At 51.4% G+C, this 26,159-nt stretch overlaps 1 protein-coding gene across 7 annotated transcripts in view; it reads right to left on the minus strand.

Moving 5' to 3' along the window:
• Positions 1 to 26,159, minus strand: part of RPS6KA1 (ribosomal protein S6 kinase A1) — a 49,965-nt gene that overhangs the window by 19,596 nt on the left and 4,210 nt on the right. The window contains exons 1-2 of one of the 7 annotated variants that reach the window (XM_026062513.1): positions 23,555 to 23,620; positions 16,965 to 17,009 (exon numbers count right to left, since the gene is read on the minus strand). The exons of 1 other annotated variant lie outside the window; for it this stretch is intronic. In XM_026062513.1, coding sequence (XP_025918298.1) covers positions 16,965 to 17,009; positions 23,555 to 23,617 — 108 coding nt within the window. In that variant the 5' untranslated portion in view covers positions 23,618 to 23,620. Of the gene's footprint in view, positions 1 to 1,579; positions 1,631 to 2,360; positions 2,468 to 7,252; positions 7,288 to 16,964; positions 17,010 to 23,554; positions 23,621 to 26,159 lie in introns of those variants that run through there. 5 more of the 7 variants (XM_026062514.1, XM_026062520.1, XM_026062521.1 and 2 more) reach the window with 5 other exon arrangements.

The following is a 26,159-nucleotide window of genomic DNA, read 5'->3' on the forward strand; positions in this document are numbered from 1 at the left end:
CAATTTACAGAGTCACTGGTGGCATCCCACACATCCCTCCTCTGGATGTGATTTTGAGTTGTGCTGATGGTGCCAGGAGAGAAGGAGGAGCCAGCTAGTATTAAAGGCTTTGATGGACTCTGATGACAGGCAGTGGAGAAGGACAAAGTGCTGGAAATTGGTCACACGTTCCCCAAGATTCACAGCCCCACCACTCAAGAGAGAGACTGGATTTCTGGCAGGTTGATTAGCATCTAGATCAGATTTTACTCTCAGCTACATCTGGACAAACTCCAAAAGCATCTCTTGTTCTGGTAGCGGTGTCCTGAGTTTTCAGTACTGCAAAGCTGAGAAGTTTGGGACCCACCCCATGACTAAGAGAGGGTTTCTCCTCAGAGGAACACTCAGCATTTCTAAAGCAACCAGGAGGAACACATTCAAATACAAGAACTCATCACATCCCTTGAGGACAGGGAAGGGCCAGCTCAGCTTCTATGACAGGTCCCTGAGCAGTATTAGAAATATTAGTTTACACTGCCTCTGGGACCAGGTACAATTCTATGAACCCATATGGGGAGAGATGCAGAAGCATTTAAAAGGAGCTGAGAAAAGAACCACTTTTCAACTAGGATGTAGCACTCTCTCCTCCCAAAAACTCAAGACTTAAGGGAAGAAGCAAGTTTTTGGAAGGTCAGACCTTAGATCTCCAAGCCTGCTGTATTTTATTGCATGCAAGTAGATTTGCTATCACAGCTAGGTGCTTTTTCAGCTGGTTTTGAGAGAATGAGCTGAAATTTAAATCAAAAAAATCACCCCCAAATCAAATCAGATTTGAAACGTTTCCTCTGAGAGGTTCAAGTCTTCATTTGCAGATGAGATAAAACTCATGTGACTGCACACAGAAGGGATCTGAAGAGGGACTTGAGCAGTGACTTCTATTGTTTCTTTTAAAGTAGTTAGTCAGCACGACAGAGCACGTGGGAGCCTGCGGCGCTGGCAGGGACCTACAGCTCCAAGAACGCCAACTGGGTGGGCGCAGAGCAAGGCAGGATGGCTGCGACTCGCCATCAGCAGTCTGAAAGTAGGACAGGAGCTAGGGAGAGATGAGAGGAAAGAAGAAAAAGCAAGCCCTGAGGGAAGGGAGGAGCTGCGTGAAAACAGTGATATTAGAGTTAAGAATTAACCGATTCTAAGCTCCGGAAAGACTGAATCACATCAGAGGGGACCACTGCATTCACCTCTTCCTCCCCCTCCACCGCTCTCCTCTCGGCACAGGGCTGGCTAAGATCTCTTCAGAGCTGGGAGAAGGTGGCCGTCCCGTTCTGCCATGGTGGGAAGCGGATGCCCTTCACAGCTGGCTGACACATCTAACAAAGCCACAACCGAACCCCTTCCCGAGCTCCCAAAAGTGATCACCAAAACCTCAACACTCCCTCCCGGGCATCGCATCTACCCACAAGGAAACCAGCTCCTTCACCGCCTGGGCTCTGCAGCACCTTGCTCTGACCACCGAGCGTGCACAAACCGCCACGTTTGGTGAGATGGGTTTGATTTTCCTGCCAAAGGCACAAGCACGGATCCCTATGCAGGTCCACCCTACCCGTGTGAGATACCGCTCCTGGGAGTTATCAGCCATCTTCTGACACCTACGGCCTCAGGGGAGGCCATTTTACACTGATTCCTGCATGATTGGGAAATTACATTTGCTGCTCCTGGAAAATTAAAGAACATCCACGCCCACCGGCCAGGTTTGAAATCAGGAAGTTGCTATAAGTCAGAGGAGGAGACAACTTTTTTTGAACTTCTTAATGCTGCATTCTAACTGCACAGATGGCTTAGTCATCCTAGAACAGGGGCTGGGGACATATATAGTTTCTTTCTAAGACAAAGAAGTTCAAAATACAAGTCCTCTTTCCTACTTCTTCCCCTTTTTGAGGAAGAATTTTACAAGCCAGAAGCCAAGAGACAGGTTTGTTTTTGCTCACATTTTGTCACTTCGCTGGTTGATACAGTCACATCTGAACGCAAGAAAAAAAAAACCTGCAAAAGCTAGCAACAGATTATGCTTTTGGCATTTAGCTTCCTATTCATCAACAACTAACCAGAAGCTGTTTTAATTTCTGTTGCTTCACACATGCTCTGGTCCCAAAACATTCCCAAATTCTGGCAGCACCTAGGAAAGGCATTTCTTAGAAAACAGTTCTACCATGAGAAATGCCTTTTTCCAAAACAGAAGTTGTTAATTAAAACTAGTCACGGCCTGGCTCTCTAAGGTCAGGCGATTCACCGACTTCTCCTCACGTCCTGCAGAACAGACAGAGCACAGTACTGTATGCAGAGCAGATATATATATATATTTTTTTTATCAGCTAGACACTTGCCTCCTGGATCCTTGGCTTGCTGCGAAAGAGGAGCCTCAGCATCTCCAAAGCTCTAGGCTGCTATCCTCCCATAGTTTGCAAGCTGGCTTCTGAACTTAGAGCTCTCTGCAGCACCCAGACTAGCACAAGAACCCCAAGTAGTAGTTACGTCACTGGGATGTATTTTGGGAGTTTTCACTGAAAGGAAATTGTGGTTTCGTATGGGGAAATTGCATTGTGTGGCGATCGCTGCAGAATACCGGCAGCCAAATGAAGACGCTGGATGATTTTACTGGTGCCTATACACAGCTCTTTCCATCAGCAAATCTCAGCAGGCTTTTCAGGAGGATTGCTATTATAATTCCCCCATTTTACAGATAGGAAAACAGACACAGAAAGAGTGACTTCAGTCACCACGTAAGCCAGCAAGAGGTGACTGAGGCTCCATCCAGCTTTCTTCCCCAAAGTCGCGCTGTCCCTGCTCCGAGCAGCACACTGGTTTGTGCCGATTCCAGCACAAACACGATCCCGGTGCGATCAGCTGTTCAAACCCAGCACTGCACATCTCCAGGGAAGAGGCCAGAAGGAGGCATTTTCTGCATCCTTCACTGCTTTCTCCCTGTGCTTGGTAGCCTGCACCCTGCAGGATCAGGTCTTTTGGAAACTGCTGAGTGGCCCCATGTGAGGTCTGCACGCTGACATCTTATGAGAGCATTACACAATCCTGCCCACTTGCTCAAGGGTCAACTCCCACCCAGTGACACTGCTCTGTACAGTGCATTTATATGTCCAGGGATGTCCTAATACGACCAGAGGGGGAAGGAGATGGAATTTGGAACCGGCCAAGTCAGACAGTGCAGACATGGACTGTGTCTCTGAATAAATCCTCCCCAATGTCTGTGTTCGCAAGGAAAAGAGCAAGCCATGTGCTTACTCCCAGTTCCCGTCAGGAGGCCATCTGCATTTCATCTATGCAAAATACATGCCCTATATGGTTTCACAAGTTACCCAACTGTTTTACTGGCGTCACTGCAAGGTCATTGGCTACTTAGCAGCATCCCTTTAGCTGTGCCCACTCTGTACCTTAAAAGTCACAGCTGCCACATCCAAGATTGCCGTTCCTAGTTGAACTTCTTTCCAGATGCACGCAACTTCTGCAGCTGTTAAGCTGCTCAGTGTCTCCCTGGACTGCAGCATTAAAGCTGCTTCCAAACTGCAGTTACGTCTACACAGAAGCATCCCAAGAGCTCTTTGCTCACTCACATAGCTGCATCCTCATCTCTTCCTGCCCCACCAGGGGTCTGGCTCAACCTGCCCGCCCCTTTGCTCACCCAGAAACAGCCCTCTGAACTCCTGAGGCTTTTCACAAGGAAGAAGCCCAACCCGAAGTCACTCTGCTAAACCTAGAGACCATAAAACATTCTCGTCTGGCAGTAGAAGCCATCAGCTCTTCACTGCAGATGCCGTTAACAGCCAGCAAAGGGAGGGCTGTTGCAGACAGCATGGTCCTCTGTCTGTGCTCCCAAGAGAAGGGATCAGTACCAAATAGACAGGCAATAATTCCAATATAAGGTGATATACATCAGGGAAGTATCACCTTACATCAGAGAAGCCAAGCGTGCAGCATATACCCAGGGAAACTGCTGTACAAGCAGCTGCCTGTGAACAGGCAGGTTGTGAGTCTAAGTGCAAGAAACACACAGGCTGAGCCCAGGCAGGAGTCTCCAACTGTCACACTTCCAAGTGACCTTACACATGCAGGGTGAGTTTGACCCTCTCAAAGCAGATTTAAGTTGCTTCTAGGCATTATTCCATATTTTTGGCAGAGGAAAGAAGTTGGGGACAGAACTGGGTTTACCAGTTCTGTTTGTCCTGTTCCTGTGCCCAAGGGTCCTGGGAGAACTGAGATGAGGCAACCTGAGCAACAGCAGGCCAGATGCTGTTCAGCACAGACGCTGGCACTGAAGCTCCAAGGCCTAACTATAACCTCTGTGTGAACCTGCTGTCACAAGCACCTTACTCCCAAGAAAGATGACCCCAAATCCGATGGTGCCAGATATAAATGATTCCCAGTACATGGTTTAAAGATGCTGTAATTAAATTCTGCGTCAGCAGACGAGACTTTAGGGCTAAGCTCCAGCAAGTCTAGCATCAGCTCGGTAAAACAGGACATCTTGCTAACCCCAGTTTTAAACCAGAATAACCAGGGACTGCCTTTGTCTCCTGCCAAGATCCAATTACATCCCACCAAGCACTGGAAACGGTATCAGTCACATGAAGAGGGGAGGGAAGGATCAGCATTTCACAAACAGGAAGCCGGTGGTGTGAAGAACTGCTGTCTGAAGAGAGACAGCTGCTGTCATTTCAATACGCTTTAGAAGTGGGACTCGTGCCCCCATGCTAGACCAAAGAGATGCCTCAGGAGAGGTTTCGGCTGCAGGCCAGGAAGCACAAAGGTCTCAGATGAAGCTGATGGAGACCCATGGGTGCTTGCAGCCCTGAGAGGGTGCAGTGGCTGGGGCTGCAGCTTGCAAAGACCTCTCCAGCCCCGACTGCTCTTGGGGGCCGACAGGAGGGTGCCGGTCTCCAGAGCCTGGGAGCTTCACACTCCTGAAGCTTTGCACAAAGTTGTGCTGTGCAATCTGTTTTAGAGCAATAATCCCTGCCACGGAGGAGCAGCAACTGCTGGTAACCAGTGCTCCCACTCTAGAAGGAGCTTGCAATAAATGGGAAGCGCGCGATCCCACTAGCTTCACACAGGAAGCGAGGGTGCTTTTTGCTGTTGTAAAGAGCAGAGAGGCAAAGCCAGCTCGGTCTGTCTGGAACTTTTTTTTAAGTTGGTGGTTCTCAAAAAGGGGAACAAACAACGCAAAGAAACCTCACCAGCCACTGCCTCCCCTCGTGTAGGGGACCTTATTTGGGCAAGGCTGACAGTCTTTCTCAGCTGCAACCAAAGAATTAGCACAAACTAGGTACTTTTGCCTGCACTTCTTTGGTGGACCACCTTCAGGTGTTCCTGGGACCACCCCAGGCTGCGAAATCCTGCAGGGTGCCCTTGTCAGCCCGCAGCACAGATCTTTCCCGAGCAGAGACACGCCGCGCGCCCTTGGCAAGCGCAGGGTTCGGCTTGCGCTGCCTGCGCCTGAATGCGCCCGTCAGCCAGCGTGGACGACGGACTGGAGCTGTTCGAGAGAGAGGGGCCAGGAGGCAGCAGGAGAAGGGAGGTTTGCAACGAGGGCGCTCAGACCTCGAGGCAGGAGCCATTTTGACGCAAGAGGAAGCGCTGCCCACAGCAGCAAGATGGTCGTATCTGCAGCTGCAGATTTCAGCTCGCTTCGTTGCCGTCCACCGACTTCCAGGAAAGCGTGGCAAGCGCCGCTGGCTCGCACCGCAGGAAACCTTGCCTCCGACCGACATCTGCCGAGAAGCCTGCGGCCGCTCCCGGACCTTTCGTGAGCCGGCTGCTCTGCTAGGCTGCGAAACGTCCCCGCGTACCCGCGCTGAACGCGCCCCTCCGCGCGGCGCAGTCACAGCATCAACCCGCCCCTGCCCCAGGGTTAAAAACCTGCTGCTGGCAGGGACACTTGGTTGCTGCCCTAAGTTTTACAGCGACGTTAACCATGGAGGAGACCCTCTTTATCCAACCTTCGTGAACCAAGAGAGGTTGCAGACTTTAAAACTGTCAGCCGAAACGTGGTAACCAGCACTATTAAATCCTAGTTTTGACAAGGCAGTCTAGTCTGCACTGCAGCTAAGAGAAGTTAAAAACAGAAGTCCAGCCAAGCAGAACATTTTGCAAGATCGTATTAATTTCATTCAATTGTCAAAGTTAAAAAACAGCTGGGAGGATTCAAGAGTTTCACTTTTTCTAATTAAGTGGGCATTTCATTATCCAGTATGTATTCAAGAGCTTAAAGTCTGAAGCCATCTCTCTTGCTTACACATACACACAATTAAAGAAAAAAAAAATAATGTGAAGCCTCAAGCAGATTTAAAGACCTTCCTACCCAAGAGGAGAATTTGTCCTGTTCCCTTGCACATGTCCCAACTGGTTTAATTCTAGCTGACGTTCCCTGTGCCATACCAGCTCCCTCAGTGCCGTACCTGGCCTTCCCTGCAGCTTTGCAACCTGCTGGGCTCTCACTTTCCCACTGCGGCATCATCCCACACGTCACAGATCCAGCACCATTGCAGGGCTGCATGCTCCAAGCGAAGGTCTGACCACTGTTATATTGTAGGGTTTTTGGTTTTTTTTAAGAGAGGGTTTCTTTAGCTTAGCATGTGCTTGCACACATCTGCAAGAGGTCAGGGAGGAGGGACATGGAACCTTGCACTGCAGCTCCTCAGCTGCTTCCAGCCGCGCTCGGAGCAGGAAAAGCTGCAGAAGAATTCAGTCCCGGAGGTTTTCTAAAGGGAGGCGGCGGATGCAGGGATGAGGCAGGCCTGTGCCTTTGACACATCAGAGAATTCCCAACAGCTTTTGTAGGAGGAGGGAGAAGCAAGAGAGCATAAATGCTTCAGGTCATGGACAGAGTTTAAAAGAAGAGGGAGATTCTTAGAGCAATCTGAGAGACAGATCTAGAGGGAAAGACACAGCTTCATTAGTCCTGGCGCACTTTAAACTAAGCTCAGCCGAACAAGGGCATACGCTGTTTTGATAGACAAAAGCCTCTGCAAGCCCACCAGAGCGCACGGGGTGGGGGAAGGCAGGGCCTCCCGCAGGGCAGCTTTGAAGCTGGAAGCCTTGGACAAAGTCACTTCTACAAACACAACTACAGAACACCAGAGACTTCGGCAGCTGGAGCTTCCTGAGAAGCGGATAACGATGGGGGTGGGTTCCTGATGGAGAGCTTTCGCGCCAGAGGTTTGCAAGAAGAGCTTAGCAAATTCCTAAAAAGGGAATTGCTCCTTACAACAGGGAACATCCAGGCTGTTTCACGTTAGGAGGGAGCAGCTCCGTGCCGTGCTCTACAGGCCCAGCTCACCAGAGAAAGTTCACTTTGCTTGTAAGCACCGAAGTGGCCCACATCATCTTCCACGAAGGTGGACGGAGTTATCACAGGAAGGAAATGCTGCAAAAAATCCTGGAGGCCAAAAATTAGACACCAGCACCCTCTCGGGCAACACGCAGAAGAGCAGCTGTAACAGAGCCACGGGATTTCCCAGCCGGATGCGGTGGGACAGCAGTGACAGGTACCGGTGGGTACAGTGTGGGTCAGGCTGCCTCACTGCCAGGAACCGGCTGAGAGTCGCAAGGGCGCCGAAGCCACCTCGGCGAGGTACGGCTGGCCCGAGCCGCTGGGCTCCCCGTTCGTGCTCACTCCAGCAGGTGGCACTCGGAGCATCTTTAAAGTCCAAAACGTGTTTCTGTTCTGAAAACAGAAGGCAAGAGCAGAACGGACCCATTTCCTAAATAGCATCCTTTCTGGTCTGCTCAGTTGTTACCCGACTCATCTCACCAGGAGCACCAAAACAGCTGCTTTACACCAGAGAGCTAGGGTCCCTCGTGGAACGAACAGTGAGTAGATAGAGAGAGCAGAAAAGCTCTGGCGCAGACGCAGGGATCCCCCCTCGCACTCCTCCATCCTCCTCCCTGCTCCCGGCCCAAGCTCTCCAGGGGAAGGGATTCTGGCACCAGATCCTGCAAGTTTCTAAAAGAAAAAAAAAAAAAAAAAAAAAAATTCTCCACCCTTTCCAGGCACCACAAGTCACAACTGGCTGGGATCAGCTGACAGTGAACAGTTTGGGCTAAAGACGCAAGCTCAGGCAAAAGACCTTCACGAAACAGAGAATTTCCCATGGCTCACTTGTGGCACGCTAGCCTGCCGCAGAGCTGCAGCTACAAGGGAAGCATTCACAGCAGGCAAGACTTTGCACTGGCTGAAATGAGATACCAAAGAGGAAAACACCTTTAAATGCCAGGAGATAAGAAAGTACTTAATTATGTAGCTTCTAAAGAACAAATTAGTCTCCATTTAGAAAGTGCAAAGGATACTGCCTCCCCTTCCCGCAACTCTAGAGATTGCTTCCTGGCAAGGAGAAAAGTTAGTCCATTCTCAAGCTCAGATGAACTTATGTTTTGATGGTGGTGAAACCAAGAGACCATGCCCCAGACTTTTCTAAATGAATACCATTCTTCGGAACTAGTGCTGAAGCACTATCCTCCACCCAGACGTGCCGTAGTTCTGCTGGTTTCGGACTCTCGCTGGAGAAAACGAAGACTCCTTCTAACCGAGTTAGAAAAATATAACACTGGTTTCACAACTACAACTGAGGCTTGTTTGCTGCCCCTGGAGTTATCGTGGGATGTGGAAACTATTCTCTATCACAAGAACGCACGAATTCCATACTCCTCCCACAACACACGTGCAGCGGGCAGTTTCTTTGCTGCAGGATATTCACAAAAGTGGTCTCGGGACTTGGTAGAGCCTTTGTCCCATACATATCAGATTTTGGTATGTGCACAATTAAAGAATCCACCTCTGCCTGACCCTCTAGGAAGGACACGTGCAAGATGCATAGAAAGTAAAGTGTTTGTCACCATCTGGGAGGGAGGCTCTGAACTATGCCAGCATTAAAAGAAAAAAACCACATGCAAAACACACCCTGAGCTGCGTGTTGCCAGCACCCCGGTGAGAGCACATAGGATGAGCGCTTGCCATAACCAAGCACAAATTTTCCTTTAACACCTGTAAAAAACACTGTGGCAGCCAGCAACCCCTCTGCCCCCCCCCCACTGCTTAGCCATGGTGCAAGGCATATGCTTGACTCGGGCGCCTGGCCCAGGACAGCAAAACATTAAGATTGGCAGCTTTCCCCTTTCCAACTATCACATTACAGGATTACAGTCATCCTGAATATTGGGAATAACATGTTTTGTCCTTTTCACCCAAGATAAGAAAACTATCATTTTAAGGAGCTTCTTTTTTTCCCGCGCTCTGTCGATGTGGAGACCTGAGGCTCCTCCGTCCCAGCGCTACGCCCGCACAGACTAGCCCAAAAGAAGCGGCAGCCCCAAACACAATATGCACCTTTAGACACCAGTCTCTGGTTTAGCATCCAGCGCTTTCTCGCTGGCCTGCTGATAGCGCACAGACATCACCTCCCCCTTTCTGTAATCAGATACTGCATATTCCTGATTTGTAACTAGGCCAGCCTGAGCCACAGCAGTTCAGCTAAATACACCTCTTCTCACAGCGAAGGAATCGATACTACCACATCCCAGAGCGCTTACGGGAGCACAAAAAGATTATCAGTCCCTCCAGTATTCCTAGAGCCACACCAGAAGCTTTGCTGAGGCCGAGGTTTCGAGGCTTTCTGCAAGTGTGGATTAAGTCCTTGCATGAATGCTCCCTCAGAAGGGGAAGCTGAGGTGGACAAGAAATGCAGAGAGGTCTGACAGCTGCTCGCGACACAGCATGTCCCTGTTTTTTTCTCTAGGGAAGAGATGAATCCCCTCATTTTCCTTACCTGAAGGTGAGGGTGACAACTCCTGGATCTGCACTCCAGGACTAGCTAGGGAAGGGCCCAGATTCCAAGCTGCAGTTGGGAAAGGCTCTTTCTGCCTTAGAGCATCATGACAGCGAGAGCTGTTGGAGTTTCCCCTAAGCCCAGCCAGCTGGGACAGTGCCCCTGCTTTCCTCACCGCAGAGGCAGCAGCAGGCGAATAAGCCAGTAGTTTTCACTAAGGGCAAAAGGGAAGGGGAAAGGCTCCAGGCCAGGCAGGAGTCCTCAACAGAGAGTCAGGGCTCAAAGCTCTCTGTGTCCAAAGTTTGCAAGTGCTGCTTGCCCCCTGCCCACTTACAGCACCCACGGCAGCTGCTTGCGCTTGTGTCTGTGCTGTCTTGTTGCTGCAAAATCCCTAGGACAGTCCATAGCCTCTCCCTGCGGTGGTGCCTGACAGGCAGCACAGCACAGCACAGCACAGCGAGGGGAAAAGAGTTATTACAGATTCACCTGGAGCTATGGAAGGAATTTACTGCTTGTGTCAAAACCACACTCCAGCTTCCAAATAAAGCTGACACTTGTAAAGCTGCAGGAGCTTCAGAAAGAATGCTCGTGTCTGCGGGGAGAGCGCCAGATCTGCACCTGTGTCAGGGATGAAGCCAGTTGCCCTCCAAATCCAGCGAACAGGACACAAAGCTCAGAGTTAAATAATGCACCTGTGGCACGTTCCAGGGACACAGTCTCCCTCTGACCCTTTCAAAAATCAAATGAGAATAAGTAAGTTCTTGAGTCTGAGCTCTTCGGGGTTCTCACCAGCGTCAGCACGCTCTGCTGCTTGTCCCTGGCACAGAGGGAACCGTCACCACTACAGAGCTTCCCCACCCCATCTTCTGCGGCTAATTTCAACCTACCTTTCTTTCAGAGAGAGAGAGGAGCACAAGGCTCATCTAGCCCTCTGAGGAAGCGCAGGCAGAGCTTTGGCTTTCCTTATGCTTCTTCCCAGAAGAAGCACACAGCTCAAAAAGTCGTGAGAAACAAGGCTGAGGAAGGGCTGATAGGAAGATCCCCTTGCCTTGCTGCAGGCTCAAGAGAATTCATCCTGCAAACCTTGACCAAGGGATGGATGACACAGGTTTCCTCCAGCTACCTCATGCAGTAAAAGAGTTTTGTTTTGTTTTTCTTTCAGTAAAAGAGGGGTTTTGGATACAGATCTATTAATCCATAAGGAGGATGGAAAGGGGAAGAGGAGAAGCCAGAGCAGTTTTGATCAGTCGAACTACACCAGGCACAATGTGCAGAGGTTGTTACAGCGCTGCTCGCGAGCTCTGCAGACATTGCTGCATTCCTCATGTGCAAGTCCTGTAAACTGACCCCTCTTCAATTATGCATTAGAGTCTGCAGCTCATCAGAGACTGGGCTCCTCAAACAGGCATTTATTTGTTGGGTTTTTTTTCTTTTAAGAGCTCAGAAGCTTGCTGTTAACCATAGCCCAGCCTTGCCAAGGACGAAGAGCAAACGTTCTGGCAGGAACAAGCTGGGCAGCTGTCAGGCATTACATTAAAAACAAAACCATTTGATTACTTCAACTGACAATATGGAACAGCCAGTTTAACTAAGAGCTTTACCACTGACAGGCTGAAAAAGCTGAGTGTTAAGAGCAGCAATAGCTCCAGCCAGTCCTCATGTTGGAGAGGGGAAGGCAGATTTCCAGGGAACACCGCATTCGAGGAGATGTTCTGCTCCCATCGGGTTATCCCAGGTGCTGCACAGACCGTGGGCACCGAAGCAGCGGGATCACGCTTTGCTAAGCTGCGGGGGCGGGGAAGAACACTGGGCAGAAGAAGGGATTTGCTGAGCTACCTGTCTCTTCTCACATTAAACAGCTTTCTGATTCATAGAGAAGACAGCAGCAGCTGTGCAAACATAACAGGCCTCTGGTTCAAAAGACAGCATTTCATCTGTTTGTTTTAAAACCCTTCATTTTAAGAGGCCAAGATTAGAGCTGTGTCCAATACTGATGAGGATCACAATACTGGACATGTCTTCTGTCAACAGGATTTGCACTTGGAATAAAAGTTCTCTTGCAATGCTGATAACACGTGGCCTGCGTAACAAGAGACCCACACCACCCGGACACTAGATGGGCATGCTGGACTTGCCCTTTGGTGGCCAGCAGGTCTCAAATGACTCTCTCTCCCATCCACACTGTGAAAAGCAGGTGCTTTAAGTTCCCCCATCTGACCTCCCACTTGGTGATGTAGCTCCAGAGAAGACAGGACAACTGTCAGTGGATGTTTCTGCCACACAATCAGTGAAGCTGACCAGCAACAGGCACTGCACAAAGCTTGGGCTAAGGAGAGAGACGTACTGTGGGAAACGAGCTATGAACTAGCACTAATGCAACATGCCATGCTGGAGCAGCACAAAGACTTCCTTCGCTGCATCCTGCTGGAGGAGCATGGACAACTCCCAGTTTGTGACTAGAGGTCAGAGAAGGATTCCTCACCAGCGGTAAAACCCAGCCTGCAAGGAAGATGTTCTAGCTGTGCCCAGGTTGCAGGTCAGATTGGAGAACTGGGCCCAGGTACCTCGAGCAGGGTATGAAGAATCTAGCAAAAAAAAGAACCAGCCTTACTTCTAGCAGGGCAGTGTTCTATACTGAACCACAGAAGAAGACAAGAACAGAGCTGCAGCCTCTTTTCTTTCAGCTGTCAGGTCGATGGTTACAACCCTCTTTCTTCCAACTCATCCCAAAGAATTACAGTTCAGAGCTGTGCCTGCAGCTGGTACAAGGATGTACACCTACACAGGTCTTTGTCATCACTAGGGCATTACAACGGGGTGTTCAGTCCAGAACAACACAAGATAATGTTAACACTGGTGATATGTGTATTTCTCTGGCGAGACATGTTAGTGTCCTGGGTTCCTGCCTTTAGCTTCCCCTGCTGAAGATGCAGAGGGAAAGATCTCCCTGCAAGCTCTACCTGACCAGGATATGAAGATGAATTAGTAGGAGTTATACAGAGCTGGGCAAGAGCTGTGTCTTCCCCTTCGCTGCGTTCCAGTTATGGTCTGCAGCCAAACAGCCCGAGCAGGTAGGGCACCTCACATCTGGCACACGCAGCAGAGCAGGCCCTTGCTCCTGCCTCAAGGTCTCAAAGGTCTCTTTTATGGTGCAAAGCAGAGCTGGAAGAGGTTACTTATTCACTTCCCTAGTTTTCATTGTGCACTGTGATTATCACCCAAGAACAAGCTGATCAGTGCTCCCAGCCTGTGCCAGTGTTACCTCCAGAGAGAGTGGGCATGCTCAGCACTGCAAATCCACTCCTCTGCTCTTCATTATGAAGTGATTTCACTAATTGGGTGTTGTACTTTCATGCATAATTCCTCACACTTGGCACCTTCAGGGAGCACATGTTCACCCCTCAGCCGAGCTGGCTACAGAGCAGGCTGTAAAACCCCAGTTATGAGAGGTTCCATTTTTCTCCTGAATTCAAGCCCTCTGTTGCTGTTCCACAGCTGAACAAGGACCAATCTTCAGCCTACCTGACAATTAAAATCTACAGAACACAGGAGGGAATGAGATTCAGTACCTAGAGACCAACGCACAGCACTGCCAATTAGCCCCTGGCACAGAGCAGCTTTTGAGAGCAAGGCAAGAGACCTTCCACTCTGCTTCTGGGGCGAGACTAAGTCCAAGTCCAGCGCAGACAAGCAGCACCACTGGGGAGGCCAGAGGGTTAACCCAGAAACTGTCACAGGAGACGTTTCTCTCTGTGGAAGAACACCCTAGCAGCCCAGGCTGTGTCAACAGAAACAGGTAAAACAGGAGGAAAGCAGACTCTGAGCCCTCTCTGAAGCACACAGGATGCTGGGGGCAGCAGTCCTGCAACATGAGGCCTCCACCACCAACATGAATTTGAAAGAACAGCTCTTCTGTTAGCAGCCCACAGAAGTTGCACTGAAACCCTATGCTGACTGCACTGCTGCCATCCTAAAGCCAATGTCAAATGTAAACAGGTCAAACAACAACCCCAGAGGGAAGGGGGAAAAGAGCCATCCCTGTACACCTATCTCTTCCAAAGGTGGCCTGCTCGAGTTAGCACTGGATTAGCAATCTGGTTTTGGGGACGAGGCCTGGGCTGCCTGGCTGATCACAAGCTCCTTACAGTAGGGAACCTCCAGATAAGCAAAGACGCAGGCATCAGCAATTTAGGAGTGTGCTCATTGGCAGGAGAGGGTTCGGCTTCCGAACCTGTGAATTCGCAACAGCATTCCAGTTCGGGTGCCGTAAGGATGGCCCTGACCCTGCAGGGCCAGGTTCCTTTCCCTGTGGCCATGAGAGGGGAGGCAGTCACTCTGGATAATTCTCTGCCCAGCCTGTAGGATCTTGCAGGCATTTCCAAGATACTCAGATAAAAACACCAAGGTACGATGCTTGCAGGGACTTGCGTACCACAATTCTTCTCAAAAGGTGGGAATCCACACAAGAATAAAAGCCACAAGAAGTTGTGAAATGCACCAGATGTCCTTGGCAGGAAGCTGAGTCGCAGCTAGAGAGGCAGCTTGAAAGTATCAGGCTATTCAGAGACCACAGCCAGCCTGGCCCAAAACATCCCCTCACTACACCTGTAGTGACCGTTGCATCGTGTTGCCTGCCCAAAGACCTGAACACGCAGCAACAGCAGGTGGGATGGTGGGATAGAGAAGACTGAGGCACTGGGCGGCATCAGTCTTGTGCTACCAGCTGCAAAGTTCCCACCTCTTTTGAGGAACTCTTGGATTTCCTCCTTTTCAAAGCTCCTTTGATTATTGCCCAACTAAATAAAGATTGTACTTCTGGCAGCATCCCACTTATGGGGACAGGAGGAGGGCTGGCACTTCTGTGTGGGTGTTGAGTAATCCTTGTTGTCTGCTGCTTCGGGCTATTTTTAGAAGATATCACAGAATTAGCTGCAAAAGGATAGCAAATACAATCCTAGAATAAAGGTGCCTGCTACCCTTACAGCTCTCCATGCACAGCCATGCTAAATTTGAGGGGCATGTAAGGGATCCTGAGCAACTTTCAGCTTAAGAGTACACAACTCAAAACATTTACTGCTGCTTTAGCTCTCCTTCTTCAGTCCTTGCTATAGGCAAAAACAAGAAGCTGGTGCCAGAAGCTGCTGATGACAATGTCTACCCCCAAATGAACATAAAAATACTCAGACATTCAGTTCACTGCCTGCTTGCTTCCCCTATCTGGAGCGTCAGAGCTGGTGTGGAGTGCCAGAGTCAGCCCTGAAGTTTAAGGTATGTGTTTATAGTAAGGATTTCATTTGCCTGTGTGCTGGTAGAATACGTACCTTGTACAAACTTGGAAAATACTAAAGAGGCTATTTCAGGAACATGTAACAGAGCTTCACACATTTAAGAAGTTACCGAAAATGGGATGGTCAGACACTGTGCACAGGCATTTTGGCCCCGGTGCCTTGGAAAAGTGCAAAGCAGAACACCTGTACCAGCACAAGGTCCTTGCGGTTCCCTTCCCAACCTGCTGTGGGATGTTGGACAACTTGCCCTGCTTCTCCGCTCTAGCTCCCCAGCTGTGACATGGACACAGAGGGACAGAGACAGACACGGAGTGGCAAAGAACCACAACTGCTTTTAGGCCTCTATCACATGATCTTTCTGTGAGGCTGCATCTACACCTGGAATCAGCCAGGGTTTTTCCCAGCGTGATGACCTTCAAAGAAAAAAACTGCAATTATTTTTAAAGCAACATCCTTAGCTGCTTTTACAGGAGGGCAGTTTAGATGAGTGTTTGAAGATGAAAGGGGCAAAGTCCCAAGTCTTAGAAGTCCAGCTGGAATATAACCAGAAGAGACAGATTTTTTTTTTTGTGCCAGAGATGCAGACAGTGAAGGAACATGAAAAAATTATTCTCAGGGGAGAGAAGCGCACATTATCATTGACCTGAGTTCCTCTGACCCATGCCAGATTTCTTGCAAGCCATTGGGAACGTGCCAGTCCAGCAACTGGGACAGAAATGCAGAGCAGGTAATTGAGATGCTAGAGCAATATTAGAAGTCCAACATGAGTTTCCGGAAAAGAACTGGCTGAGAAGTAGACAATTGTTTTTAGGCTTAAACTTCTTTGTGATGGTAACCAACTGGAAAAAAAAAAAAACAATAAAATAAGCTTCCATGCCCTTTAGTGCAGAAAAGGAAGATGATTCAAAGTGACAGACTGCCATAGGGCACTCACTGAGTGTAAGGCGCAGGACAAAAACTCTAGACAATCCATTCAGCAAGGTCTCCCAAGCCAAATCAAACATGTAGTGCCACTGTTCACGGTCACAACATGTACGTATTAGAAAAGGAAATCCTGAAAGACTTACACTTTCGAGGTACTGCTCTGCACAGTATCTTGCAGGACAAAGAAGTATGGGCACAATTTACAGTGGTAGGAAACACCCATGTTAACAATATGGATCCCAGGTCTCCTGCCTGGAAAGGGCTCACGTCAGAGAAATCAAGTCCCGCAACATGTTGTTGCTCATGCGCAGAGCAGGAAGAGCTTTAGGTGTCTGAAGAAGGCTCAGCATGTAAGACCATAGCCCAAAACACGGGAGAGCACAGCTCAGTTGCCTCTACTATTCCCTGCTAATGTCACTGGGGACACAGAGGGCAACTTGTCAGAAGTGCAACTCCTCCCAGCCCCACGAGGCCATGAGAATAAACGGAGATACCAGGCACTCAGCAAGGACAACTATGCCAAAGCACTTAAACACTCTTGCATTTCTCACCCCATCTGGCAAGATCACAACATAGAGAAGGGTGTAAACATGGCACTGGAACACCCCAGGGATCCTTGCTTCTGGCCCTCTGCTCTGGCCGCCTGTCCATCTCCCATGTGCTGGACTGAGGTAGCTCTTCCTGTGCAGAGTTCAAGATCACCTTGAACGCTGCTTTGGAGAAACTTTCCAGATGCGTTTGGATGGCCAAAGAGATGGGAAAAGAGAAGGTTTGTCTTCCCCCACTTCAGGCCCTCACACTCCCACATGCACTCATCCAGATTACAAAGCAGCAGTTTAAAGGGTTTAAAAATAGCCTTCCCCAACCCATTCACAAAGTCAGTTCACACACTGCATGCAGCTCAGAGGGATGAGTGAAAGACTTAAGCCAGCTGCATTTTTACCTGGGATGGAGGATTCCCACCTTCTTCTGGAGCAGCCTGCCCATTCTGCAAAGCAAGAGAACCCTCCATTAGCAAATGCCAGGCACGGGGACCTCTCCTCTCACACCCCCTTGGACGGTTTAGTTCAAGAGCCTTTCATGCAGGACAGATAGAGGAGAATGCCACTTTCAGACATGGTACAAGATTGCTGAAAATTCTAGAGGACATAGCAAAAGACTCTTTCTGCCAAGGAAAAGACCTTGTGTAAATAAGTCTCTTGTCTGAGGTGCGCCTCCACGTTCTCCCCAACAATTAATTAGGGCCACTTATGGTTTCACCCTTTCACTCCTCAGACTTGGATTCCCAGAGGCGGTGTGTGCGGGAGTCCCACACTCGGCAGCACGCCCTGCAGAAACTGCTCTAGAGACACAGCCACGCGGTTGCACTGTCCCACCTCCCACGCTCACATTGCAGCTGCACCCTCCGCTGTTGCTGTGGAGCCGCTAGAAGCAGCAAGCCGGGGAGATTAAGCAAAGACAGGAAGGCAGTGAGTGCAGTTTACAGCCTCCAGGCCACCTTTGGCCTGCAAGTCAAGTTTCTGTTGCTGGAGCTCTTTAACAAAGTCACAACAGGTGACCCGAACTGCCTGGAATGGCATCAGGCTGGTCACGCTCAGAGCTGAAGCAAAGGCATATCAGGTTCAGCCCAGCACCGTGCCTGGAGAAGCTGGCAGGAGCAAAGGTGGGTGGGATTTGCTTAGATATAGATACTCGGAGCATGATAAGCGCGTACAAAAGGTTTTCTGCAGACTGTGGAGAGAAACGAGGGCAAGAAGATTTTGCTTTCATGTCTATTCGTAATACAGTCTCAGGCTGCAAAAATTCATGGAAGTCCTCACGTTCTTTGAAAAAAATCAAAGCAAAGTTATTCACTTGTCTTTTGCTTTTATGACCCAAGAGAAGAGATGCAATGCAGTTATATTTCAGCTTCAGATTCTTAGTTCAGTGTCTGGGTTTTACAACCTTTCAAGAGTTTAACAGAAAGAAAGTCAGCTTCTTCCTGGAAAAAGCAAGGAGACTTCAACCTGACATGTCTTAGGAGTATGCTACCCTCTTCTACCCTTTGGGCTAGACTTATTCTACTTCCTTTTAACACAAAGCAAGAGAAAACTTGCATTTGTTACTCTTCAGAGAGCTTTTGGAGCCACTGGGAAAACCTGATGTTAATGCTTCAGTAGGTTTCTACCACATTCAAATGGTGCTTCCAGGTTTACATCCTTCTGTTTTCCATAGGCAGGTCATCGCTGCCATTTTTAAACTGCTTGGGTACCAGCTTGCAGCTAATTTATAATAAAGGGTGTAGCACAGAAGAGCCAAAAGACTCATTTATGTACAAGTTTAGTTTTCAGATGCTCCAAATCCACAGACAATAGCCCAAAGCCTCCACATATCTCCATATTTAGGCCTCTCTCCTCCCATTTCATCCCAAGGTGACCTCACAGCACCTCACAGAACAGCTTAATTCTACTACAATGCACAGTACCGCCGCACCAGCTGAGGAAAGGAAGACCTGCCTCTTAGACTGATGCTAGCCCTGCAATATTTTTATTTATCTGGACCCATTCTGAGCTCCATAAACCACTCTTTGTACCAACTGTAGTAGGCTTCAAGTTCCTACGTATTTTCAGCCAATGGCTGAAAAAAAAGTAACAGCACTACCATGCAAGCCAAGTTCTTCCAGAGGAACATAGCCCTGATGTTTACACAAAGCTATTGGTGCCATTAGCACAAAGAATATCTAAGAAGTGAAGTAAGATTTTGTGTTTATGTATATCCTCCACAAAGAGGGGGGAGACGCTGTGCTCGAGATAGCCGGACTTGGAAACATGCTCATGTTTACTGGCTCAGCTGTCACTGATCAACAATTCATAAGTCGCTGCTAATCAAAACCATAACTCTGGGAGGGCTGTTTACGTCTAAAACATCTCATGTCCCATAAGAAGTAGAATTTCCATGTCAAACAGGGGGAAGTGGAGCCTGGCTCATGGTCTAGAGAACAGATCTACACGACACGTGTCAGGAGAGGGGATGAGTTGAAGCGTGGGACAAACTCCTTCATTCCCTTGGGAAGATCAGCACGTGGCGAATGAACGCAGGGTCTGTTCAACCCTTCAGCTTCAGGGCTAAGCTAGGAGACACCAGGTGCTACCCCTGGACCTGCCAGACTTCCTCCAGATGAAAGACACCAGCAGAACAAGGTCTCAGAGCAGGACAGGGAGTGAGGCAGCAGGGACCTGCCCTTTTGGTCACTAATTCAGCAGCTTTCCTCCATTTCATCCCACTAACTCCTGCTGCAACAGTCACTTTCTCAAGCTGGTGTAGGACAGATTTGTAAAGAGCAAACTGCAGAGCCAAATGCTTTCCTTCTACTCCAGAGGACAAACAGAGTATTTATTCCCTGATATGGGATTCAAGAGCCATTTGTAAACCTCCAAGATGAAAATACACAACTACAGAGCCATCACATCACAAGACAGAAAACAGCTATTCACCGCGCTATAAGTACAGCTGAAATAGTTTGTGGGTTTCTTGGCTTGACGTTTGTCTCTTTAAAATGCTTTATTTCTGTACTCCTCCTGCATACCATGCACAGCGTGTTAGCGAGCGCGTATGTGTTTGCCTCTGATTGTGCCAGATACACTCTCACAGCACATTGTTCTCCTGGTTGGAAAGGAGTTGCCCGAACGTCCTACCCTGAAAGCAACTCAGAAGGGCTCCCCGCAGGCAGTAACCAAGCGATACCTGTTGCAAGGATCTCACCAGGCGGCCCAGCTCCTTCCCTCGGGTGCCCACGGCAGCAAGGAGCTGACACAGACTGGTGGCAGAGCAGGGCCTGAGCCACCAAGAAGGCAGCTGCACGTGTCTCACCAGGGCCAGCGGCCTGTCTCTGCAGCCTTCCAGCTGGTACTGCTGCGCGGCCATGGGAAATGGGGATTACAGAGCTAATCTGATGGCCACACGGAGCGTCAGCCTGGCAGCTCGGGCACCTCTGGGGTGAGTGACAGCTAAACCTCCCTGAGAAGTAATGCAAAGGCCCTTCCGCACACTTGCTGCTCTAATAAGTTTTCTTAATAGCACGCAGGAAAGTATACTGGAAAACAAGTGTATTTAGTTACGTAACTGCCAGCCTAGGCTGAACTTGGAGATATTTATTTTAGGACATCTTGCTTTTTAAACCCCTTTAATTCCACCTAATCCACAGCACAGACGGCAGTTTACAGAACTGGCCACCACTACTTTGGTCTGAAACCAGGGCAAGTTCCACCCCTGGCGGGACCACGAGAGACTGTGCCCGCTCCTACCGCCACCGAGGCCTGGCCTCCATAGTTGGCACGATCAGCACAAGTCACCCCGGATTATCGACAGCTCTGCTTAGACGGGCAGCTCGCTGCTATTTCTGGACCTCTAGGCTTTGCCTAGTCAGTATATAACACAGCAAGGTACCAAAAGGAGCTCCTTCTCCCAGCTGCAACGAACTGGGAAACATTCAAGCGAGAAGGAGTGGGGGAAGACAGCCATCACCCCAGAGCTTCTGCTAGCTTGACACAAGAACAAGACATTTTATTGTTATTATTTCTGAAGTGGAATTTATGGCGTTTGCCTAGTGCAGTTTAAGAGAAAGGAAATAATTCTGCAGAAATAAAGATCTCCAACAGAATCGCCCAGCCCAAACAGACCGGGGAGTCAGCTGCGCTGCACGCAAGGCATATCAGAGACTAAAGTCACATAGTTTCCTCCTGTATCTTCTGATCATTGTTTTATGCATTGTTCAGCTAAGATGCTTGGAAAAGATAGTTATTTGTGAATAGCTTCTGCTCAGTAAAAGAGGATACATATATACAAGCAAAAATAATTAGCTTGAAGTGGTTGGGTCTGTGGTAATCCCACATCAGTTATGTTGCTGTATGTTTGTGTAACAAGGCAAGAGTTTAAAGAAAAGCACAGCCTGGATGACAGTTTCCATCGCTATGGTGATTAAGTCATCCAACTCTGCTCTATCGCTTGTACACTGCCCCAGCCAGATTTTTCAACTACATAAGCAATATTCTGAATGACAGGAGCAGGGGAGAGAACGGGGGGAAAAAAATTATGATGAAACCAGCTCAGTCCCCAGGACAGAGGTGGATCCACTTTTCTGCTGCAAAGAATTGGTCCTAACTCCCACTGCCGCCCACTCCCATGCATTTTCCACGGAACAGCTCCAAGCTGAGCTCCGGCAGGCCGGGACAACGGGTGCCAGCTGGGACCAGACCCCAGGAACAGATGCTAGTGCTCCTGCAGTGCAGTGGAAAAAACCAAACCTCCAGACAACAGGCCCGATGCCTTCACCACCAGCACAGTGACAGCACCTCTGCTCTGTGACTCAGAAAGCAAAGGTACAAGGAAGCCGGTTTAAACCCCTGATGGCAGAGATCCCAGGGCAATTTACGTAACTGACATTCCAGAAAAGTCTCCACCTTGCCCAGGAGAGGTTAAAACCTCCTCCCCAGGCCCCTACACTCAGCAACTTTTACCTCGCACGGTGCAGAAATCCCACTGAGCCCACGTCCCTCTCTGCAGCCTGCAGATAGGCTGCTAGAGCTCAAGGAGCGCGCTAGCATCTGGCACGGGCAACAGCAGCCAGGTTTAGAGGCGAAAAGCATCCATCCTATTTTTCTCATTGGAAGTGAGAGCATGTACCTGCTCACCTCAAACCGAGGGAGGATAAATTGCTAACGTCCCACTCAACATAGAGATGCAGCCCCCCTGAGGCTTAAAGAAAGCGATTTCCTGAAATATCCCATGCAAACCGCTCCGACCCTGGAGCCGACCTAGAGCTCTGGCCAAGGTGAGATGGGGGAAGGGGATATCCGAGAAGTGAGAGTCAGGCCCCGAAGCTTCAGTTTACAATTAACACATTGGTTACTAGCGCAATGGGGAAAATAGTCCTTGCCAACTACTGTGATCTTCACAGCTGACTCCAGCTGACAAATATACAGGACCTCCCCCCCAGGCATTTCCGGTCAGAAGAGATCTCGTGATTTTGACACAGCCAGCCGACTGGCACCTGAAAGACGTAGGATTAAGTAGTAAACCGATCCTGCCAATGGCATTTGTTGCCCTGGGCACTGGCATTAGTTTTCTCCCATTATGAGTTTAGTTTTGTTATTTAGCTTTTCAGGACATCTTCCTATTTAGGAAAAAAAGAAACTACCAACTCAAAAAGCCCTGTCTTCTAGCTCTAACCTACTCCGGTACCCCAGAAGGGCTCCGAAGGCACGACGTGGTTTCAGGAATCACAATCCAGTTGTTGCAGGCTGAGCAACCTCCCTCCTCTCCCACCTTCGAGCACAAACGCATCCTCGTGACTCCCGCACTGCTTCCGAGCAGATGCTCCGAGCCTGCTGCCGGGTGCGTCCGCACCTTCAGCCCAGATGTTGTGAACCCCCAGCACATGCAGCACCTCTGGCACAAGGAAGTCTCCAGAGGTCTTGCCACATCTGGTTGATGAAAATTAGGCAACCTCACCTACTTTTGCTAGCAGACCTCTCTCTGCTATCATTGCAGCAGGAGTGAAATGCTGCCCCTGCTGAAGGCAAAGCTCATTTAAGAGGCAATTTTAAATAGGAATGAGCAAACCTGACCACTCAACCATCACATCTCTAGGCATGAGAGGAGGTAAAGGAGCATGACAGAGAACACTGAATATGGCCAAAAGGATGGGAGACTGCTAGGGTCCAAGTAAAGGGGACGGGGCAAAATCCACAATACCCATATCATTTGTTCAGGAAAGATGCTGGTTCTAATTTGGAGTAGATGATGCTTAACTAAAGATTGCCAGAGCACACTGCCTCAGCCGGCTGCTTTGCAATGGGTGAAAACTCCTGAAAGCTGTGCCTTTATTCTGAAATGGTTGTGGCACAACCCGGCAGATGTGGACAGATGAGGTGCAGTGTCCTGGGCATACAGGTTCGAGGCCGTAATTACAAGGGAAAAAGCAAAGCATCCGCCAAAGTAACAGGGAAGCATGACGGGGTACCGGGGAGTTTAAAACACAGGCAGGCCTGTCCGGGCAGCTGGTCTAGGAGAATGATAGTGAGGGAGCCTTGAAGAGAAAGACCCGAAATATGAGGCATTTATTCCCCGTCTTTCAGCAGGGACTGTTCCCCTCCACATCTGGGAAAAGGTTTAGGCGCACGCCACTGGTGCTCTCTGAATAAGCACAGCCTGGAAGGGCAGCGAGGGGGCCGCGAAGCCCCCGGCGCTCCCGGCTCCGATGTAGCAGGTTGCCCGCACAGACCTCGCCAGCCCTTTGCCTGGGAGCAGCCCCCGGCACCGCACAGCACTGCTTAACTCGCCCCTTCCCCAGCCCATCACCGTGCCCGGCCCGCAGCGCTCCCACCCCCCCGGGGAAATGGGGCGGGGGGGGGGCACCCGCAGCACCCCCGGGAGCCGGGAGCGGGGGGTCCCCGGGCAGGGAGACCCAGCCCGGCCCGGCCGCTCCTTTGTTCAGCGCGGACCCCGCCGGGGCAGCCCGGTGCGGTGCGTCCCCCGCGCCGGTGCCCCGCTCACCTCCGTGTCCAGATGCACCAGCTCCATGTCGGGCCAGGGCTCGGCGAGCTGGGCGAGCGGCATGCTGGCGGCNTGGGGAGGCTGCGGGGGCGTGGACAAGGGTGTGGGGTGGCCGCAGGAACAGGGGCAAGGGAGGGGGACACAGGGATGGGGAGGCCGTGGGGACGGGAAGGGGGACGCGGGGAGACTGCAGGGATGGGGATTCTGGGACGGGGACGTGGGGAGGCCGCGGGGACGAGGACGGGGACGCACGGCAGCCGCCCTGACGGCCGTCGCCCACAGGCTGGCGGTGACGGGCCGGGACGAGGGCAGCGTGGAGCTGGCGCTGGGCGCGGGCGGCCACCGGCTGCTGGTGACGGCGAAGCCCTTCCGCCTGGACCTGCTGCGGGGCCGCGAGCTGCTCTGCAGCGTCAACGCCCGCGGGCTGCTGCTCTTCGAGCACCTCCGCCCCCGCCGGCGCCCGTGAGTGGGGGCCGTGGCGGCGCCCGGCCCCGGGGGGGCAGCGCCCGGCCCGGGGGGGCGGCCGGGGGCTCGCGCTGACTCTCGCTGTGTTTCTGTTTCCGCTGGGTCGCGCTTCCCCCGCCCGGGCCCCAGTTTCTCGGATAAAGTTAGTAGCTCGGTCGGTAGCTTGTGGGATAAGATCAAGAGCCTTTTCCATAGGTAAATCCGCGGCTTCTGCTGCTGCTTCTGCCTCCCCCCTCACCCCCCCCCCCGGGGCAGCGATTCCCGACGGCAGTGGGGACAGGGTGGGGGGCGGCGGGGGGCGGCTAGAGAGGGCATCCGGCCCCACGTCGCTGGCCGGGGCCTCCCCCCCCTCCTGCGCCCCGCGCGTGCGTGTGTGTGCGAGCGCCTGCAGCGGCCGCGCGGCCCCCGGCGCCCCCCAAAAACCCGCCCCGCGCAGGGAGACCCCCGCGGAGCCGCCGGCAGCAGCAGCGGAGGACGAGGAGGAGGAGCGGCAGGGAGCGGCGGAGGCTGGCGGCGAGGGCGCCAAGGCGGCGGGCGCCTGGGAGGAGACCTTCAAGACGCACACGGACAGCAAGCCGCACGGTGAGCGCTGCCGCCACTGAGCCGCCGCGGGCTGAGCCACCGCCGTGCCGCCCACGCTCACCCGCTGTCGCCGCCACCGCAGGCCCGGCCTCCGTGGGGCTGGACTTCTCGCTGCCGGGCTTCGAGCACGTCTACGGCATCCCGGAGCACGCGGAGAGCCTGCGGCTCCGCACCACCGAGTGAGTGCGGTGCCGGGCCGGGAGCGGGAGCCGGTGCTGTGCCGTGGCGCGGCGGGGACTCACGGCCGGGGCCTCCCGCAGGGCCGGCGACCCCTATCGCCTCTACAACCTGGACGTCTTCCAGTACGAGCTCTACAACCCCATGGCGCTGTACGGCTCCGTGCCGCTGCTGCTGGCCCACAGCGCCCGCCGCACCCTCGGCCTCTTCTGGCTCAACGCCGCCGAGACCTGGGTCGACATCGGCTCCAACACGGCCGGCAAGGKGCGGCGGGGGGCGGCGCGGCTCCGCCCGCCCGTCCGCCCGGGGCAGCCCCGCCGCGCCCGAGGCCGAGAGGGCGCTTTGCCCCGGGCCGGGCGGAGCGAGCTGCTGCTCGAGCCGGAGGCGTCGAGCGAGCGCGTGTCGCGGCGGGTGGCGGGTTCGGCCGCGGGCAGGGACCGCCCGCGCCGCACGGTGCCCGCACGCACCTTTGCAGCGGCGGGGCTGCTCGGGGAAGAAACCTTCCCCCTCAGCTCGCGTGACGGCTGCAGACCTCGTGCGCTGCGTGTGCCTGAAAAGACCTGCACGCGCCCCTCAGCCAAACGCATCTTAAAACCGCTGCTAAGCTGCTGCTCGCTGCGCGTAGGGCGAGCGGGGCAGTCGCTGGGGGCTCCTGTCTAGCGAGGAAATCCTCAACAGCACCAAGAGCAGCCAGCGTCTACCGCTCTGGGTCAGGCACTGAGCGCCTAACTCTCTTTTGTGCCTTGGAAAGATTTTTTTTTTCCCCCCTCCAGAGCCGGAGGAGCTGTCTGCTGCTTCGCTCCACGCACAGTGCTACAAAACATTCCCCGAAGAGGAGGGCTGCGAGGATAAACTCGGTGACAGACAATTCAGACTGCTGCTTAAAGCAGGAAACCACCCCGGGAAATCCGGATTCTAAGGTTGTGATGCACAGTGAGTCACTGCTCATCACCGTTCGCAGCGCACCCCCTCTCTCTTTTTCCTGTTCCCAACAAAACACGGATTAAAAAAAAAAAAAAAAAGCATATCCACCTTTCTGAGGTGTTTAGAAGTCCTCAGAGGAAAAGTGCCTTAAGCATAAGTATTTATAATTCATTGCTATTTTTACTTGCTAAGCTTCTCAAATAGAGAAATGTACTCCTCTACTCATTTTTTTTAAACCAAAAGCCAAAGCACAGCATTCTCATGTTTCTTTATAAAATTATTTCTAACAGAAATTTTTTTTTAAGGGTGCATCACTAAGCATTGACTTTATCAAGGCGTAGCTGGAAATATCACTTAATGACTCCAAGTGAAAGTGCACACAGCTCTGGTTTTGCATTCTGTAGGGCACCTACCTCCAAAAGCCAGTACAGCCCTTAAACCTGCAACTTGTTCAGGC

This window comes from Apteryx rowi, unplaced genomic scaffold, assembly GCF_003343035.1.
Source record: "Apteryx rowi isolate R43461 unplaced genomic scaffold, aptRow1 scaffold_190, whole genome shotgun sequence".
In the NCBI taxonomy this organism is placed as follows: domain Eukaryota; kingdom Metazoa; phylum Chordata; class Aves; order Apterygiformes; family Apterygidae; genus Apteryx; species Apteryx rowi.